An 18,155-nucleotide genomic window follows, 5' to 3' on the forward strand; every position below is an offset into this window, starting at 1 on the left:
AAGGAAGCAGCCCTGCGGTACAGATGCCTCATGATCAAGCCCTGCACTGGGACTGCACTGCGGCGCTCAGTAATCGAGCTCACTGACCACTGAAACACTTCTCTCCCCAGCGCGCACGAGTCCCATGAAGACACACAAGGGCAGCTCTGGTATCAGTCCTGCAGTGGGCAAGGACAAGGGCCTCAGGACACGCTTACGGGAGAATAGTTAACACTTGCAAGAGGAGAAATTAATCCTTTGTCTAATCTGCTACAGACTCAGTCCTCAAAAGAGGATGTGTGGCCACAGTAATCCTGTGCTCGATGGCCAAGCACATCAAACATGGCTTTAGTTATTGTGTTCCCTGTTATTTGCTCTTTTTTTATGTAACATTGCTCTAGGGGCATAAAAAAACCATAATTACTTCTCTTTTTTTTCCATTTCCCATTTGTCTGTTGTGATGAGATGTTTTCACGGGAAACGCTACTGTTCCCCAAGAGTAACGTTTTTTGAAATGTCAGCGGTTCTGTGCTGAAACGTGAATACTGCGGTCAGGGTTGCAGAAGGAGCAGTGGCGCTGTGGGCACTGAACTCCCGGAGTCGGAGAATAGTGCCTGTTCTGGCACTTGGCCTTTCTGTTGCAAAACGCCCAGGGGCGCCCGAGCTGTAGAAGTGGGTGCCCTTGTCAAGCCAGGGTTGAGTCGAACCTTCAGCCCGTCCGCTGTCCGCCAGTGTCTGGTGATGTCCGACACGCTGCTCGTCCTCCTGCCCGTGGTGCCGCTAGAGGGGGGGTTTCTGCGGGGCGCTCTGCTCCAGTCCGGGAGTCTGACCCGCTGCCCTGTCCCGCCTGCCCCCCGCGCAGCTCCTGGAGCCCGTGTGCCACCAGCTGTTCGAGTTCTACCGCAGCGGCGAGCCCCGGCTCCAGCGCTTCGCCCTGCAGCTGCTGCCCGAGCTCCTGTGGTGCTACCTCTCCCTGGCCGGCGGCCGGGGCCCGCGCTGCAGCGGCTGCGTGGAGGCACTGCTCCTGGGCATCTACAACCTGGTGAGTAGGGCCTGCTGCCCCCCAGGAACCGGGCCTGGGCTCTTCTGGGTCGCTGGTCCTGGTTCCAGACGCCCGAGCCCCCTGTGTAAACGCATGCTTCCTGTTCTTGGTTTGCAAAGCACGTCCAGGCGGTTTTCACCTGAGCCGCTGTCCTCTCCTCAATCCCAGGATTGCATCCAGCTGTTTCTTGGAAAACGTCCAGAGCATCTGCTTCCACAGCGGGGCTGGGCAGCTGGCTCAGGACTCCCTCTGCCCTTATAGACCAGAGTGTCTCGTGTAGACCCGTTATTTAACAGTGTTTAATCCCTCTGCCGATCTTCAGGATTTAGTCCGTAACCTTTTCCTTAGTCTCTGAAGTAAGACTAATACAGTTGTGTGAAGACGGGGGTCTAGCTTCATACAGGCTCTGCTTGGGTCAAAGGGCAGCAGGGTCCCCGAGATGCTTTAGTCCATAATTCAAACTCTCGCTTTCCAAATTTTCCAAAAACCAGTAAAAGAAGGTACGTGTGGTATGAGATTTTAAACATCTGTCCTTCTACACTTTTGACTTCAGTATTCAAAGTATTTAAGAGCTTTCATTTGATTTCTTTGTCCCTCAGGGAATCTTACTTGTCGTGTTTACGGGTCTTAAGGTTAAGAAGAAAGCACTCCTGTGTCACAGCTGTGCTGTGAGGGCAGTGTCTCATCAGGGCCGTGTCAATTGCTTTAAAAGGCCGATTTTAATATAATGCTGTGGGGACTGTAAGCTGTGGAGCTGTTTGGAAATAGTTTCGGCCTGTCCGTGAACGGGGCTGTGTGATGCAGGTACGAACGTCGGGTTGTGGGGATGCAGACATTCTGCTTTTCCCTTTTCTTCTCCTCATAAAGAGACGCGATTGAGCGGTATTATCCCCGTGTTTCCATGGTAATGACTCGAGATGCCTGTGCTGCCTGAGTGGCGGCGCTGCCAGCAGTGTCTGCCCTTGGCAGCCCAGGCAGAGAATTAGCAGTAGACCTGGAGCCTGGAGGACAGTATGAATACACACTTCAGCCGCCTGAGGATGTTCTTGTCAAGGGCTGTGTGATGGATTAGAACCTCTGTGCAGTTACCACTGCTAATAATAACAACACAAGAAATGCAGGAAAAATCCTTCAGCTACAAACATAGGAATCGGCCAGAGTACTCCCATCTTGTAAAATCCACAGGAGTGCCATCTTAAACAAGTACTTTCTATTTCACACCTCCGTAGAATATAATCCACAGGACTCTGAGACGGGCAGGACAGGGCAGTGCAAAACTATGGACTGTTTCCTTCACTTACCACTGCAGTCTGCGAATAGCATCGCCTTCTTGGATCTCTTTACAGCACCAGATATTTTGGTTTTATTGTTTCTGAGGGCGTCGCAAAAGGATAAGAAAATAGGCCATCCGTCGTTCATGATGAAGTGATCGGAGTCAGATCCTGAAGTTTATTCAGTTTATTATTTTAGAAGCCCGTTTTCCCTGGTGGGGACTTTGCTGCCCCAGACCGCGCTGTCAGGCAGGGTTATCCTCAGCCCTCCGAGACCAGTCAGAGCTCTTCTCTCCTCGGTGGTTTCTGGGCTGCTGCAGGGTCTCAGCTTTGAAAAGCAGTGCTTGACCCGTGTTGAATCGCGCTCGGAGCTCAGCAGGTTTCTGTTGTACAGCCGCTGCTGTCGAGACCTGTGCCAGGACCTTTCTGTGGGAGGAAGTGATGGGCGCTGATCACACTCTTGGATTTCCTTCCTGCTGCCATGAGACAGACTTCAAACTCATGCGAAAGGAATGAAGAGCCGAGCTGAATTTAAAGTCATGAGCTACAAGGAAAGCAGGAATATTAGAAAGCAAAATGAATTAAGCTTCTGTGTGAGTGTTCCCACAGCACTGTTCCCGGCGTATGGCCAGTGTCCGGCCTGTCCAGTTCCACGTTCCGACCTCCAGAGCTCTGGACCCTGGAGGGAGGTCAGGGTGGCGTATTGCTGTCTTTATTGGGATGTGAGGAATGGTGGATTTGCATTTAGCAGTCCTGCTAAATTTGCAAGGCACCTGGACTCTCTGAGTCAGTGTGAAAATCCATGCTGTGTATATAGCCACTCTGATTCAGGGGTAGGGTCTTTTACATACAGTATGATCGTGATGGGGTCTTTTACCTGTTACATCCTGATACAATTATCTAATGCCAAATGAATGGCTTATTAATGTTTCTTTGTGCGGCTCTGAAATTCTGTAGTACTGTACATGAAGTACACTAGTGCAGTGCATCATCTTTACTCAGAGGGCAGCAAACACTTACATTTCCAAACCTCTAAGTCAGATTCTCCAGCCCTGCTCATGCAGAGAGACAGCCCAGCCAGTTTTATAGTTCGCCATTGAATCATCCATTTAGAAGTCTTGACACCATTTCACTATGATCAATTAAGTAGGTGACTCTTTAAATTCCTTAATTAAGAGATCACAGGGGATCAAACACAGAGTACCCTTTGCTCCCCATGTCCAGAGTCCCTTAATTAATGAGAATACTTGCTAAATTCATCAGTAACTTCCTTCTTAAGCGTTGCGACACCTGTAAGACCTGTGAGATTCTCTAGAGTGGGGCTCCTCAGGACCAGGCTTGGAGCCCCAGCTCTAAGGTAACCTGCGCTTTTCTTTGGCACCGTTTCTGAAGATGAGACGGGAGGAGAATGTGTTGTGGGTTTTCCTGGTGAATAGAAATAGTGCTCTCCAGGAGCAATCAAGCTGCAGCAGCCTCAGTGCAGGGGACGTGGAAATGCTATATTCTGGGCACGGAGAGATCTGATTACTTGATGCCTGTTGAGTGTAGTAAACTTCCATTTACTACAGGTAACTAACTGGATGTTAAATAGACAACAGTCTTACACCTCCTGGCTTTGCGCTTTGGAGTGGAGGTGAGTGTCTTCTGACCTAGATGAAGAAATGCATCCTGATTCCTCTTTGTCCGTAAAGAAATCTCATTTGCATTTCTCTTCTCAGGAGATCGTTGACAAGGATGGCCAGAGCAAAGTGCTGTCGTTCACGGTCCCTTCCTTGTCGAAGCCCTCTGTGTACCATGAGGTGAGTGGCCTCACAGTGCCTTGGTTTCTCTGGAAGCTGCTCAGTAATTTAGCAGTTTCTTTATATGAACGGGGTGCTTAGCTTAGTGAGATCTGAGATAAAGGATGGTTTTGAAGCCGGGGTCTTTGTGACTCCAGGAAATCTGTCACGATGCATTGAAGTTGTTGATATTTCTCTGTTATTCTGCACCTGTGCGCTGGAACTTAGGGATACATATCTTTCTGAGGCATGATCCACAGGACCTGTCTGATGAGTTATCGATAGTAATCTTGGCCCAAATGCTGCTAATTGTGATCGGCCTCCTGCATTTCCAGCATGAGGAAGTTGTCCGTAAAAAGATGAACTTTCCCTAATCGGTGCACTGATGGGTACTTCCCCAGCAGCTGCTGCTTGTGTTCCAACAGTACCGAGTTCAGCCCTGTGCCTTCTGCTCCGCCAGCTTTCACCGGTCGGCAGGACGTGTTGTGGTGTTTTTCCCGCCAGGGCAGCGTGGGAGCGCGGTGTGTTCCCGCCGCTCTGTAGGGTGTGCGGTGCGCTGACCTGCTGCTCTCGTTTCCAGCCGTCCATGTTCGGGTCGCTGGCGCTGACGGAGGGCGCACTGGCCATGCACGGCCTGAGCCGCGTGGTGTACAGCGGACCCCACCCGCAGAGAGAGACCTTCACGGCCCAGAACAGGTGGGTCTCCGCGGGCAGGTCGAGGCCCGGTGCTCAGGAGGTGCCAGGGGGCCTTCTCGAGCCCCCTCCTCCCGTGCGTCACCCTGCAGCCTGTGTGTCCCCCCAGCTCCCTGAAACCCTGCTGGATCAGACTCTTCTAATGCCACACATTCTGAATGCACACGACTTCTGGGATTATGGAACAAGGCTAGTTTCCTTGGGAATTTGTGCGCAAGGTGGACAGCACGTGTTGTTTCCCTTTATCCCCACTGTGCAGTTTTGCAGATATCCATTCAAGTGCTCAGAAGGGGCCGGCAAGGGCGTTTTTTGAACATGACGGCTTTTGGCCTTTCCTGGAGCTGACATAGCTGAGCCATGACATCAGGCTGGACCGGGGCCCTGTGTAGGCTCAGGCCTTGGCTCAAGATCTGAAAACATCCTGTCCTTAGGCAGAAAGGTTTTATTTACATGAGTATTGGAACCCTACAATGTCCAGCAGAGGTCAGGTTTAAGCTGAATTTCTATAGATGTGCATTTCATGCATGAAACATACAGTCTCTTGTATGATCCTGTTCTTGCTGTAAGAAGGGCCAAATTCATAGTAGCTCATTGATCTGAGCATCTCTTCCACCCACTTCCTGAAAGCCGCTGGCTGGTTGTGAGATTGCTTGCATCACACTTTACTCCTTCAATTCCATCTGTGCCCTCTGATTCGTGCTTCACTGTTGGTTTCAATAAAATCCAGAAAGTCTCCCGGCAGACCGTAGACCCCCTTCTCCTGCGTGTGAGTTGAGCTGACAGGTTGGTGGTGAGGGCACAGATGCCCCCCCTTGCCCGCGTGCGCTCCCGCGCCCCCCAGTGGCTGATCTGTGCTTGCTCCTCGGCAGGTTCGAGGTGCTCACCTTCCTGCTCCTGTGCTACAACGCTGCCCTGAGCTACATGACGAGCGCTTCGCTGCAGTCCCTCTGCCAGCTCAGTTCCAGGTGAGCCTCGCATCGGGGCCCTGTCGGGGGGTGGGACTGTGGGCCCGTTTGAGACGGGGGGGCTGTTTGAGGCGGGGGGCAGGGTGTGGGGCAGGGTGGGGGGGCTGTTTGAGGCGGGGGGCAGGGTGTGCAGGTGTTGCTATATTTGTGAGGACCACACTGGAGGAAATGTCCTCACAGCAATGGTGCCTCCTGAGAGGCAGGCATTGTGGAGACCTGTGAGGCAGTCTTCACGAGTCAAAATATGTTTCTTTCTTCTGAACTGGATTGCATTGGTTGTAATAACTATCTGTTTGTGGTCTACTTTCAGCCTTTGTGCAGTAAAGAACTGTAAACTGAAATAGTGAGAGTCAGTTGGGAGATGCACACAAATATAGACATACCATATGAGTGTTTGTGTATATACTGTGTGTGTTAGTGAATAATATATGTACACACATATACATATATAAGTGTGTGTACAGTAGTGCAGGTAAGTAATTGTTTTATTTTTCTCATGCCTTATGACTGTGCTGTAAAAGTAATCCAGGTCTGTGTGCAAAAGATCTTTAGAGATCTGCCTGTGTTTATCTGTGCTTGAAAAGGCTGATTTTCCTCCACTGCTGTTAGTCTCTCTTTCTGGCACATCACTGAGGTGAAAGGCTGGTTGATGCGAGCTGTGTAACAGACAGATGGATTCGGGGTGATTGCAGAGCCTCCAGCAGGACAAGCGCGTGTGGTCTGTATGGTAAGATTGTACTGCCTCTCCATCAGTACTGGCAGTGATCTTTACACGCTGAGCGCTGTAAATGTCCCCAAGAGAGCTCGTTCGTGGACGATTCCTGCCTGGTTAGTGCGTTTTGATTTCTCCTTCGCTCACAACGTCTGGAGTTAAAGTGGGGAACGTGGTCTTTTGAAGAACCCTTTTAGAGTGCTTTGTTACTTGGATACTGACGAGGCTGCTCTGGGGGGAGATTAATTGATTTCAAGCATTAATAACGAAGGAAAAGAAACTGTCAGGCGGAATTGATCTTCCGGGCAGTGACTGCAGAACTGTCTAATCAGGTCGCTAATGAACTCTCGGAGCAGTAATTACTCTGCTTGGTGCAGAGCTCTTGGTGTGCAGGTGAGTTGAGAGGAAACGGTTCTGTGTTGTGGTGGCCTGAGCGCTGGGCTGCGATGGCAGGGGTGCAGGGGCAGCCCTGACAGCAGCCCTCCTCTGCAGGGCCTGGCCTGGGTGTCGGAGCGGCGCTCTCGTCCCTGTCAGGAGTGGTGAAATTGATCAGGGTGCAGGATCCTGTAGAATAGCAGACAAGAGTATTGTTGTTCCCATGTGAAATGCCCATGTTTGTATGGAAGTGAAGCTGATGATGACGAGTCTGTTAGAAGTGTGGCGTTTTCTTCTTGTATTTCTGTACTAGGAGTTTGGTTGGGAGGTGGCAGTCCTGCAGCTCTTGTGCTGGAATGTCAGGGGTGAGCGCAGCCCCACGCTGTTTCCTCCTGTGCCCTTGGGTTTGTGTTTTGCTGTTCATGCTGAAGCAGTCCGCTGCCTTCACTGTGTCAGTACCTCGGAGGATTTTAAAGTGCTTCTCTACCAAGTTCCTTCGTAGCCTTCTGTGTTCAGGACTGAAAAGGTTCAGCTCCATCAGCCTGTCTGTGTAAGCCCTTAAGCCCTGGGATGCATCTAGTTGCTCTTCTCTGAACAGTGCCTTTTCAATACTGGTGACCAAAATTGTACACAAATTCAAAATGAGGCCTTATTAATGCATAATGCATTTCTGCAGACTGTCCTCCTGTTGGAGTTGCTGGGCTGTAATACTTTCATCCTGCTGGGACTGTTGCTCAGACTCTGGTGCTGTGCAGGTAGCTGATTTATTTCTCAATAGCTGGCATTTGTTCTCCGAGTCAAGTAGAAATAATGACAGACCTCACCATTATGGCTTGGTAGCAGACAATACATTGTTTTTTCCTTTCCCAGTGGGCAATAATGTAGTTTTGCTGCGCTTTTCTACACTATTGTGGTCTACCAGTTCTGCTGATTGGCCTCAGGGGTCTGTTCTTGTAATAGCTCAGAACTGCCTTAATATTCCCTGGACTAAGCACGTTTGCATCTGCTTTACTGCGCTGTGGCCCGGATTGGTGTGGACGGGTATCGAGATAACCCTGATCTGATCGGGGAGAGTACTGTAACGGGAGCCGGTCCAGGCTCCCGCGATGGGTAGTTCAGGACCCTATGCCGACGGTATAATCCGGAAGTAAGTGGAGAAGGACAACAGGGAGGAGACGAAGAGGATCAGGACGGGGCGTGGCCAAGGCAAATTGATCCAGACAATCCAAGGGGGAAATCCGGGGCACAGTCCAAAGTCCAAAATCGGGGGATCTGTCCGAGACGAGACAAAACGTGGTTAAAATCCGGAATGGGATCCAGAACAGGGACGGGGAATAAAACCAGGATGACGAGGCCAAGCGCTCTGAGCCCCGGACTCAGATGGTCAGGACGCTGTGATGAAGCCTGTGCTGTCGGGTCTCTCCTGGACCCGCTGGTAGGCGGGCTTCCGGGCGTCCATCTCCCAGTGCTGAGCCAGGAATAGGGAGAGCGCCAGGCTGAAATAATGAGGGACAAACAGAGGGCAGGCGCACGTAATCGACTGAAATACGAAAGGGTCGGAGCGCCCTTGAGGAGAGGGACTGCGATCGTGACAGGTACAGGGGCATGGAGTTGAGCAGGGTTCTTGGGTCCCAGCACTGGGTACCTTCTGTGCGTCATGGGCTTGTTTCTCTTCTCCACGCTCGTGTGGGTGTCTCGGGACGCCCCAGTTCTGTCCCGTATGTTTAGAACGTGGACAACAAGACCATTAGGTAGCGACCTGAGCTGAATTGTTTTAGTGCCTGTAAAGTGTTAACCCAGATTTGTTTAATCCACCCCAGCGTTTTTAGTTTTTATTAATCCCAAACTAGAGCTTTCTTATCTTGGGGATCTCCAAAACTGCCCTTTTAAAGTTTTTGTTTTTCATATACTGTAGGCTCAAATGCACTTCCTCAGAAACCCACCTTGTGTTGTGTGCTGCGTGCGTTATTGTCTGGGCTTCCCTTGATTGGAATATCTTTGTGTTTCTTTTCCAGAGTGAGCACCTGTGGGTATCCCAGGCAGCACTTGAGAAAATACAAAGGCGTGAACACTAGACTGTCTGTTTCTTCTGAGTTTCTCGTTCAGTTGATAACGGGCATTTATTATGCCATGTGAGTATAACAAGTTATTCTGCATTACTGCATGGAACTGTCTGCTTCTGGTGTTCTGTGAGGCAGTTGGCTTCTGCGTGGAGAAAATGTAATGGAAAAAGCTTTTATAGGTGTACTTCTGTCCCAAAGTCTCCATCTACAATAAAGCTGACTTAAAATAACTGATTTATTGCCAGCTGCCATATCACCTGCAATTCAAAGCTGGCAGCCCACTGAAGCTCAGCAGGTGTGAGCCTGGTCAGTACCTGGATGGGGGACCTCCTGGGAAAAACTAAGGTTGCTGCTAGAAGAAGTGCTAGTGGGGCCAGTAGGGGGCGCCGAATGTCCCAGTCTAGTGACGGGGACACCATTCTGTAAAAAAGGCACCATCCTTCGGATGAGACATAACACTGACTCTCTTTAGTCATTAAAACTCCCAGGGTGTTTCTCGAAAAGAGTAGGGGTGTTACTCCAGTGTCCTGGCCAAATTTCCCGTTGGTCTTAATCAGTCATGGCCTCCTAATAATCCCCGTCTCTGAACTGGCTCACTCCCAGCATGCTTCTTAGAAGACCATGTGAGACGTTTCTCATTAGTTTATCTTCACAGATGTGTTATGGCTTCTCTTAGTATCAAATCACCTTGTTTGATCATTTATAGGTACAATGGAGAGTCTGAAATGGCATCAAAAGCTTTGGATGACGTCCTCTACAGAGCTCAGCTGGAGCTGTACCCCGAAGCATTATTAGTGAGTGTCCGTTTGAACTAAAAGTTTCATGGTCACTAACTGTACTGTACTCTTGGTAAAGACGTCTCTATAACACTTTCTGGATCCGGATCTCGTTAATGTACGAGAAATTCAGGAAAGCTCCACACAACAGCCCATCTGGCTTGTGTGGGTCATGGATGCATGACGAGCTGCTGTTGAAACGATCCCAGGGAATCATCATTAGCAGCATCAGAGGTTTGGAATCCTTGAAGACGGAAATATCCCATCTTCCTGCCCAAATACACTTGGACTGCCATTTTGGCAATTCCATCTTCATTTTCTTCCAAAGCTTTGAAGCTTGTCTGCGGAAACTTGGTGCATTCCTTTCAAGATCTGGAATTGCTGAATCAGGTCCCTGCAAAGCTTTCCGAGTCCCAGGGTTGAGAGATTGCATGTTAGGATTAACGTGACCATGCAACATCCTCTGCGCATTCTTATACCCACTTGGAACAATTTTAGAAACAGTTTTATGAGCCAGTTGTGCTTACTAATGCATGATAGAAATTACCTGCTCAGGTCTTATGAATTCATTCGAGTGTGATAAACATAGTATACACATCAAACACAATCGGAGAACATATAAAAAACATGGGAATTGTAAAACCTGCAGTTTTGATTTCTGAGAGATTCTCATATCACGGGGATCTACTGTCTCTCTGAGCTGCAGCACTGGAAGGTCAAACAGAGATCCAGATCATAGACTTGACTCTTGGGAACCTTGCCTCGCGCTGGCAGCTGAAGCGTTCTTGTTTTGATGGGTTTTTCCCCTGTGTAGGTGGGCAATGCCATCAAGTCTTCCTGGCATGGAGAGGCATTGAAATCGAACAAGGAGGGCACTCGCTGTATTCAGGTAGAAATCACTCCAACCTCGTCCAGAATATCCAGGAACGCGGTTACCAGCCTGTCGATCCGTGGACATCGCTGGAAGAGGCACGGTAAGCAGTGGGAGAGGTGTCCAGGCTGGCTTGAAGTCTCCACTAACAAGGGTTTTCATTGTCTGGCCTCTTTTCCTCAAAATGCATTTCTGCAAAAGCATTGCGTTCGCAGCCTGATGAGTTTTCTGGTTCCTGGTTTCAAGTGAAGTACACGAAGAAATGTTGGGTAGCAGCTATGGAGAATGAGATCAACAAGTGTCTTAATGCTCGTCTTTCTGGCTCTGCATTGCCTACATGTTCCTTTTACAGACGTTTGATGAAGTTCTTTCACAGCAGTTTGCTAAGAACGCTTACCATGTCTCAGCATTCACTTTTTAGAAAGAGATCTTAGAATCCACATAGTGGAATCCACATGAGGAAATGGATTGACACTGAAACAGCACCAGCCTGCCAGTACGATAGGGCACTGCAAAGGTGTCAGCGCCCTTTGAGCCCGTGAACCCATGATGGAGACTGCAGGAGATCTCATGCCCTTCCTGCGCACAGTGCTGAAAAGCACAGCTCAGTGCGCCTGTCAGCTGCACAGGCCCGGTCTCTCTGCTCCAGCAGGGACTGGAAGGCAGAGCTCAAGGCTCCCGTGTGCTGTCTGCTCTGTCCACACCAGCCCACTGCATCGGTGCGGATCAGCAAGAGAGCTTTCAAAGAGACACGGCCAGCGAGCTGCTGTGCGTCTCACGCCAATGGCCTTGTGAAGTCAGTATGCCCTGTTTGCATGAACTGATTTGCTAGAATTAAAAAAGGGAGGTTGAAAATAAACCTCATAGACTCTGGTTTTCAAAGTGAGGTTTGTTGTTTTCCACAGGACTGTATGCCTTAGGTTTATATGTAACTGTACAATAACTTGGGAAAAGTGAGGCTTTTAAACTGAGGCATTATAATAAAGCTTGAATGAACCATAGCACATTTTAAATAAAATGTTTTCGATTGTAGGATGACAAGATGTTTAATTATTACTGTGGTAAAATGTATATACCTGTACCATAGATGTTTGTGGGAAAGGTATAGAATTTAAAGTTCTTTTCCTCTTTTTGAGCTGTCTTTTAATGAATCATTAACAGCAGGTCTCTTGTACTCCTCCAGTTTGTGTTTTAATTGCTTCGTTAAGCAGTGCATCATTATCATTAAGCTCCTGTTTTTTTTTGCTGTGAACTGCAGTACATGATGAATAATAATTGGGTTTCCAGCAAGTCGGCCAAATTAAGAATATTCCTCTGAACTCTGTTTTTTTTATTGAACGTGTGTATTCAACTGGCTGCCAGTAATTCACTTGTGTGTTTTTTTTGTGCTGTAGTACTGTGCAACAATGCCAAGAATCTTAATTGACTTGTGCATATAAACGAGCCCCCGAATGAGCTCGTGCCGTGGGCCAGCTCTTCCGGGACTGGCCAGACGGCGCGGTGATTCATCACCAAGAGGGGACTCGCTGTTGTCTGTGCTGCTGTTGTTGTTGCTGTTGTTCTGTTCTCCTTTCTGTGTGTTTCAGCCATCGTGTGTTCTTGTCATTTCCGACCCTAGAGTCTCCCGAGAGCAGTGCTGAGGCCGCAGACACGGCCGCCGTGTCCGTCCCCGAGATTAGTGTGACAGGGGTGAGCGGCGAGCGCGTGGTGAACGGGGACTCGCAGAGAAACAGAGCAGAGGGGGAGACGCAGGGGGGACAGGAGCTGGGCGCTGACTCTAGAGCAGACAGCAAAAGCCTGGCTGAGATCAGGAGGCAGAAGTCTTTCAGGAGGCTAATGGAGGACGGCGTGAACTCGGCAGGCAGAGTCCAGTACTAGCCGAGCGCTGTTAAACGCCACCCAGAGGTACTTTGGGTTGGGCTCTGGTGCTGGTGTGGGGAAGGGAAGACACTAGTGCATGGCACTGCTGACTAATCCTCTGTACCTCTCAGAGCCACTTGGGGTTACATATTGCAGCATGCTAACGGAGTTCCAGCACTGCAGTCCCGAACTCTGTATAACCGCATGTCACCTGAACCTCTGTCCCGCCAGTCACTACGTGACTTGCTCCCCTGAACTGGAGCGCTGCCCGTTACCTTTACATTTGCACCGATCTTCATTTACATGTAAAGTCATTCATTTAATCATGCATTCGTGAAATCCATTTTCTTTGTGCACGTACTGTTCTTCTCTGTCCAAACCCACGGCGGCAGTGGTTTCCGAACTTCTGACCTCCAGTTAATGTACTGTGTCGGTATTTGAAAGCAGCCCCTCTGTGGCAGCACCGTGACCACAAACAGAAGCCCGTGTCTGCAATGCTGAAAGATACCTCCTGCTTTTCATCACACTGGTGTTATTCCTGATTTGATTAAAACTAGCTAATAGCAACTGTTCCTGCTTGTTCCTAAGGCAATGTTCAACTAATCGGTAGAATCACAGTTTCAACTGCAAGTGATGAATTCTGCTTTTGAACAACACGAGCTTTGCACACAGACATCTTCTGACAGGCGGAAAGAATCTGAAATCTGGAAAGAGTTCGTGAAAAAAGGATGACGTTTGTGATGTTCGAATATGCGCTAGGCAGTTCATATTTGGATAATGTGTCAGGCGAAGTCTGTGTAAAATTAAGGTTTGGCAAATCAAAGAGCAATTTCTGTGAATTGTTGTCAGAAGAATTTCTGTAACCGCACGTTTAATGTTATTGTGCTCTTTCAAAATACACACTATATTTTTTTGTGGTTTAGAATATTTAGACAAATGAGTTTTTAATGAGATGTACAACAATGTAGAGCAGTTACAGACTTTCACTCTTCTGACTTAAATTTTGCACTCCTGCATCTTGGCTGAGTGGACTCCCTTTGTGTGGCTGTCTTGCCGGTCAGTAGACATTTCCCCTTGAGCATCTATTTTCCAGATTTATTAAACTACCTGCATGGAAAATATTCTGCAAACATGCTTTTGCTTTTTTTCTAACCTGGTATTTTTTTCCTCAACACATGAGTTGTCGATTGTAGGTAAGTGTGAGTGCTTGAGTCTGTGTGGAAATGCTGCTGCTGTAGACTTGGCTTTGCTCCAGACAGCATGTGGGGCTTGTTCCTGGCCTTGCTTGTGTGGTGGATCTGCAGGGAGGGGCCCAGTGCGTGCAGGCTGGTTTTCTGCAGACGTGTTGTTGCGCTCCCTGCAGATGCGCTCGACCTGACCTCGCCGGAGGACCTGATGGAGATCTCGGAAGCGGATGAGGGCTTCTGCTCCAGGGCAGCCCCGAGCTCCAGCCCGCCCGTGATCGTCGTCAGCAGCTCCGCTCCCAGCGGGAAGCCGTCGGGGAAGAGCCAGCGGAAGGCAGGCGGCGGCGGCGGCGGCGGCGGCGGCGGCAGGGTGGGGAAAGACAGGGAGGCGGGCTCGGAGAGCTGCCGGGAGCAGCTGTCCCGAAAGCAGGCGCAGAGGGCCATGAGCGAGAACCTGGAGCTGCTGTCCTTGAAGAGGCTGACCCTGACCACCAGCCAGTCGCTCCCCAAGCCGGGCAGCCTCAGCCTGTCCCACACCGCCAGCGCCGTCTTCAGCAAGTCCTTCGAGCAGGTCAGCGGCGTGTTCGGCGCCGGCCGCTCCGCCGGCGCCTCCGAGGCCAGCCGCTGCTCCGCCTGCAGCCTCCAGGAGGAGAAGCTGGCCTACGTCTCGGAGCACCTGAGCCCCGCCCCCCCGCACAAGCCCCGCCCCCCCAGCATCAGCATCCAGCTCTCCACAGACCTGTGACCCCGTGACCCCGTGACCCCCAGCACGGCGCGGAGGGCGGCTCAGGAGACGGAGCTCGTGCCGCTGGCGCTGAGCAATAGCAGTGTGTGGGCTTGGAACGAGGGCTGCGCTGGGTTCGTGTTGACCGGCCCCAGCACCCCCGCCTGCAGAGAGCTCCCAGCCCAGTCCTGCCTCACCCACTCGCCGAGCTGCTCCAGAGGCGCCGGATACTGAAGACTGCCGGAACTGAAGGGATCGTTGTAGGCCTGTTTTTTTTTTTAAATGTGACATTCAATGTGATCGATTGTTTTAAGAATACAGGTACTGCAGAAGAAAATAACTGAAGAGGGATGTTTTTTAAACAACAGCCAAACGTCTGGAGGCTACAGTCACGCCCCTGGGGACTGACCGATACGAACCGAGCCCGAGGAGGAAAGGCGGATTTTGAGATTTCATATGTGTTATCCCTGGTCTGCGGTGCTCTTGCGTAGGATCTGGTCTGTCTTGTGACTCTCCCTTTCCCTTTACACACCCCGAGTGTTTTTGCACACTGAAACCTGCCTAAAACTTCACTAAGTTAGAAACCAAAAACCCTGCTGGTGTTGCCGTCCTTGTGTGTTTGACACTGCTGCTGGATTGATATAACAGGCATTTGCAAAGGAGAGTCTGGAGTTTGAAGGTCAGTGTGTACCTTAGTACTTTAATGAGCTCTTTTCCAGTGTCATGAAGTATGCTCTGTGTTCAATATCAACAGTCTGAACAGTTTCCAGTGGAGGAAAATCTTGCAGTATTTTTTTGGCCCCCTGTGAAACCCACCGCTGTACCGACAGTGACGTCCTGCGGCGCTGTGGCAACACGCAGACCAGGAGTGGAGTACAGTTCGGAGCTGCCTTGTAATCGGGGTGAGCCCATGGGGTCAGACGCTGCAATCTCCTGACTTTCAAAGCACAGGACACAGTAGGTCACACCCACACAACCTAGGCTGTGTGTGTGCTTGTGTGCCCGTGACCTGGGCTGTGTGCGTGTGCGTGTGCGTGACCTGGGCTGTGCGTGTGTGCGTGAGTGACTGACCTGGGATATGTGTGTGTGTGACCAGGCTGAAAGCAGAGCTGACCGTAGTGTCACCTTTCAGATATTTTTACCTGCTGTTTACCTTTTGTAACGATTTTCTAAATAACAGAACACTGTGGTACCTTTCCCCACTGTTTCACTCCTGTTTATTACAGATTTATGAAGTGATTTGTGAAAGCATTACTGTTGACTGTTTTGGTACACCTAGCGAATCGTACTGTGGATGTTCTATTTTTCATAAGGTGGAATAGTAACAATCATGTTCCTGTTTTTGTATACAGAAAGCGATTTTGCTTGTGTGAGTTGTACAGTTTATTGTACTAAAGTATTTGCCTTTCGACTGAAAATAACTATGGATACTTTAGTTTCACAAAAAAATAAAATACATTTATATATTTTAGTGGTGTTCTTTTGTTTTGTTTGTACGGTACACATTGCTTCGATGCTATACAGACTCCACCTTATAGTTTGGGCTTAAATCTTAAAAACAGAACAGCCATGCACTTGGCTCAAACGAATCCCGGTTAATCAATGAGAATCTTTGCAGGATCAGGATTCTACCAGCTGCAGACTTGGAGCACAAGAATGGTTGCAGTCTGGCGGAAGCCTGCAGCTCTCTTGATAGTCTAACAGTTAAGTTGATCTAAAATGTCATCCAGATCTATCAGGACTTCGGTCACCTGTCTGCCAACCTGTTCCGGAGCCCTTCGTAGAGTGGAGAATTTGCTGTTCTCTGTTCTCAATGAACACCCTTAGTTCTCATCTGTGTCACACCGAAGTGTGATATAGTCCTTCACCTATGCCTCAGTCCTTCTCTCAGTCTCCTTTATCATAGACTGGAGAGACTTAACTCGTTTATCCTGTCTGGATAGGACAGTCCCCTGAGATGAACAACTCCTGTTGCACGTCCTTGAACTCTTCCCAACACTATGGCATATATATATATAATGTACAATATATGTATTATATAATATTATCATATATAAAACTAACCTGAATTTAATATTTTGCTCAGAGGATTCCGTTTGGTATTTTATTGCGTCTCTGCTTTCTCGATGACTGCCTAGAAGAGACTAGACAGGACCAGTCAGCCCGTCTGTCCGATCGGGGTCTTGGTCGCTAGCTGATCGGGGGGTCTTGTGCAGCTGTGTTTTGTAGGAGGCGGTGGTATCGGCTTAGACGACACAGCTGGGCAGCTGTCCCTTCGTGCTAAAGTCCCCTTGAAAGGGTGTGGTCCCGTTTTCTGAAGGCTCTGCGACTGTATTGGGAAGTCTTGATTCCTTCCATGTAGTCTGTTGGCGCTGCGGATCGTGCTGTGAGTCACCACTCTGGGAGCGATCATTTCTGTCAGGACAATAGCCAGCGAGTGGAAGAGGCTCCCTGGATCCATCGGCAGTTCGGAAAAGGAGGAAGTCCGCTTCTGGCATGATATCCCATGTAAGTTAATTGAAATGATGTTTGGGCGGTGTGGTGTCTAGTTAGCGCAGCTGCATCCTGTGTCCTAGGGTTCAGTTCAACGATAAATTTCAAGGCTTGTACTTCAGGTGTAAATGAAATACATTCATACACTCTCTTACAGCACTTTACTCCAGATAAAGCAACGCAAAGCCATATTCTTGTGCTGCTCTTTCCAACCTCTAACATTAGAAAGAAGAACGTAACAAATATTGAACTGGCCTAAACCTAACATTCGGCATGTATATATCTTCTACATAAACCATTTACCTTTTTGTCTTGTAGGGGTATCTAACGATTCCGAAGTCTGAGGCTATTAGTGCAGACCAGATTCCTGCAGGAATTAGCAGGGCTCGGAATTGTCCACAAGGTGGAAGGCCATTTCTAAATCATCTACTGCAGCACAGCATGCAGGTGTCTGCTGGAAAGATCAATTACATGAGCAATGATAAAACATGAACACACTTTCCAAGATCCTTTAGTTGGAAAGTGGCTCTGTGATTATTGCAGAATTTGAAATAAGCCGCTCACTCACACGTCTAACCTGTGCCGACCCCCTGGTTTTAATTTGTGTCAGTTAATGGCTCTCATTATGTGCAGTTAATCCAAATGCATGATTGATTCTTGTTGGAAAAGTCAGGTTGTCACAAACACCAGTTGCTTCACACAGACAGGTGGATGTGACTTTGCTTTGAACGCACACCAACGCCGATTAGTCTACGTTTCTGCATGATACCCGTTAGATCCATGCATCCATTATCTAACTACTGCTTCCAACCGGGGGTCGCAGGGGAGCCGGGGCCAATCCTGGTACCCCCCTGCCTAGACGCCAGTCCATCGCAGGGCAGACAGACACGCACTCATACTCACGCCAGGGCCAGTTCTCCCAGAGGCCACTGTACTGTATGTCTTTGAGTTGTCAAGGAAACCAGAACACCAGGAGAAAGCCCATGCATGCACGTGGAGAACATGCGAACTCCACACAGACAGCACCCCAGGTCCATAATTAAACCCAGGGCCCCAGTGATGCAAGGGAGCAGTCCTAACCACTAAAGAAGGCTCCATTCAGCCCGTCCAGCCCATTTAGAAGCTAGTGCCCAGGGACCCATCCAGATGCGTCTTGAACCAGGGTACGAACACAGGCATGCAGTGATCCTAGTACATATCTCATTGATAAGAAATGCTTCCTTACAGGTTCCTGGACACTCCACTCAAAGTGATTTACAGGCAATGGGGCTCCCCTCCACCACTGCCAGTGTGTACCCCCACCTGGATGATGCGACGGCAGCCATAGTGGACTGCTGAAGCCAGTTCAGAGAGGGGGACTGCTCCGTGC

The 18,155-nt window shown here is 49.4% G+C and overlaps 1 protein-coding gene across 4 annotated transcripts in view; it reads left to right on the forward strand.

Annotated features, from left to right (window-relative positions):
• hycc1 (hyccin PI4KA lipid kinase complex subunit 1) overlaps positions 1-15,764 on the forward strand; it is a 34,402-nt gene extending 18,638 nt beyond the window's left edge. For 3 of the 4 annotated variants that reach the window (XM_069194728.1, XM_006636044.3, XM_015358161.2), the window contains 8 exons: positions 842-1,021; positions 4,011-4,091; positions 4,651-4,766; positions 5,633-5,728; positions 8,831-8,947; positions 9,585-9,672; positions 10,469-10,628; positions 13,749-15,764. In XM_069194728.1, the coding sequence (XP_069050829.1) occupies positions 842-1,021; positions 4,011-4,091; positions 4,651-4,766; positions 5,633-5,728; positions 8,831-8,947; positions 9,585-9,672; positions 10,469-10,628; positions 13,749-14,314 (1,404 nt within the window). In that variant the 3' untranslated portion in view covers positions 14,315-15,764. Of the gene's footprint in view, positions 1-841; positions 1,022-4,010; positions 4,092-4,650; positions 4,767-5,632; positions 5,729-8,830; positions 8,948-9,584; positions 9,673-10,468; positions 10,629-12,143; positions 12,431-13,748 lie in introns of all 4 variants that reach the window. The other variant, XM_015358163.2, reaches the window with a different exon arrangement.
• The last annotated feature ends 2,391 nt before the right edge of the window (positions 15,765-18,155 follow it).

The sequence above is a fragment of the Lepisosteus oculatus genome, chromosome 10 (assembly GCF_040954835.1).
Source record: "Lepisosteus oculatus isolate fLepOcu1 chromosome 10, fLepOcu1.hap2, whole genome shotgun sequence".
In the NCBI taxonomy this organism is placed as follows: Eukaryota; Metazoa; Chordata; class Actinopteri; order Semionotiformes; family Lepisosteidae; genus Lepisosteus; species Lepisosteus oculatus.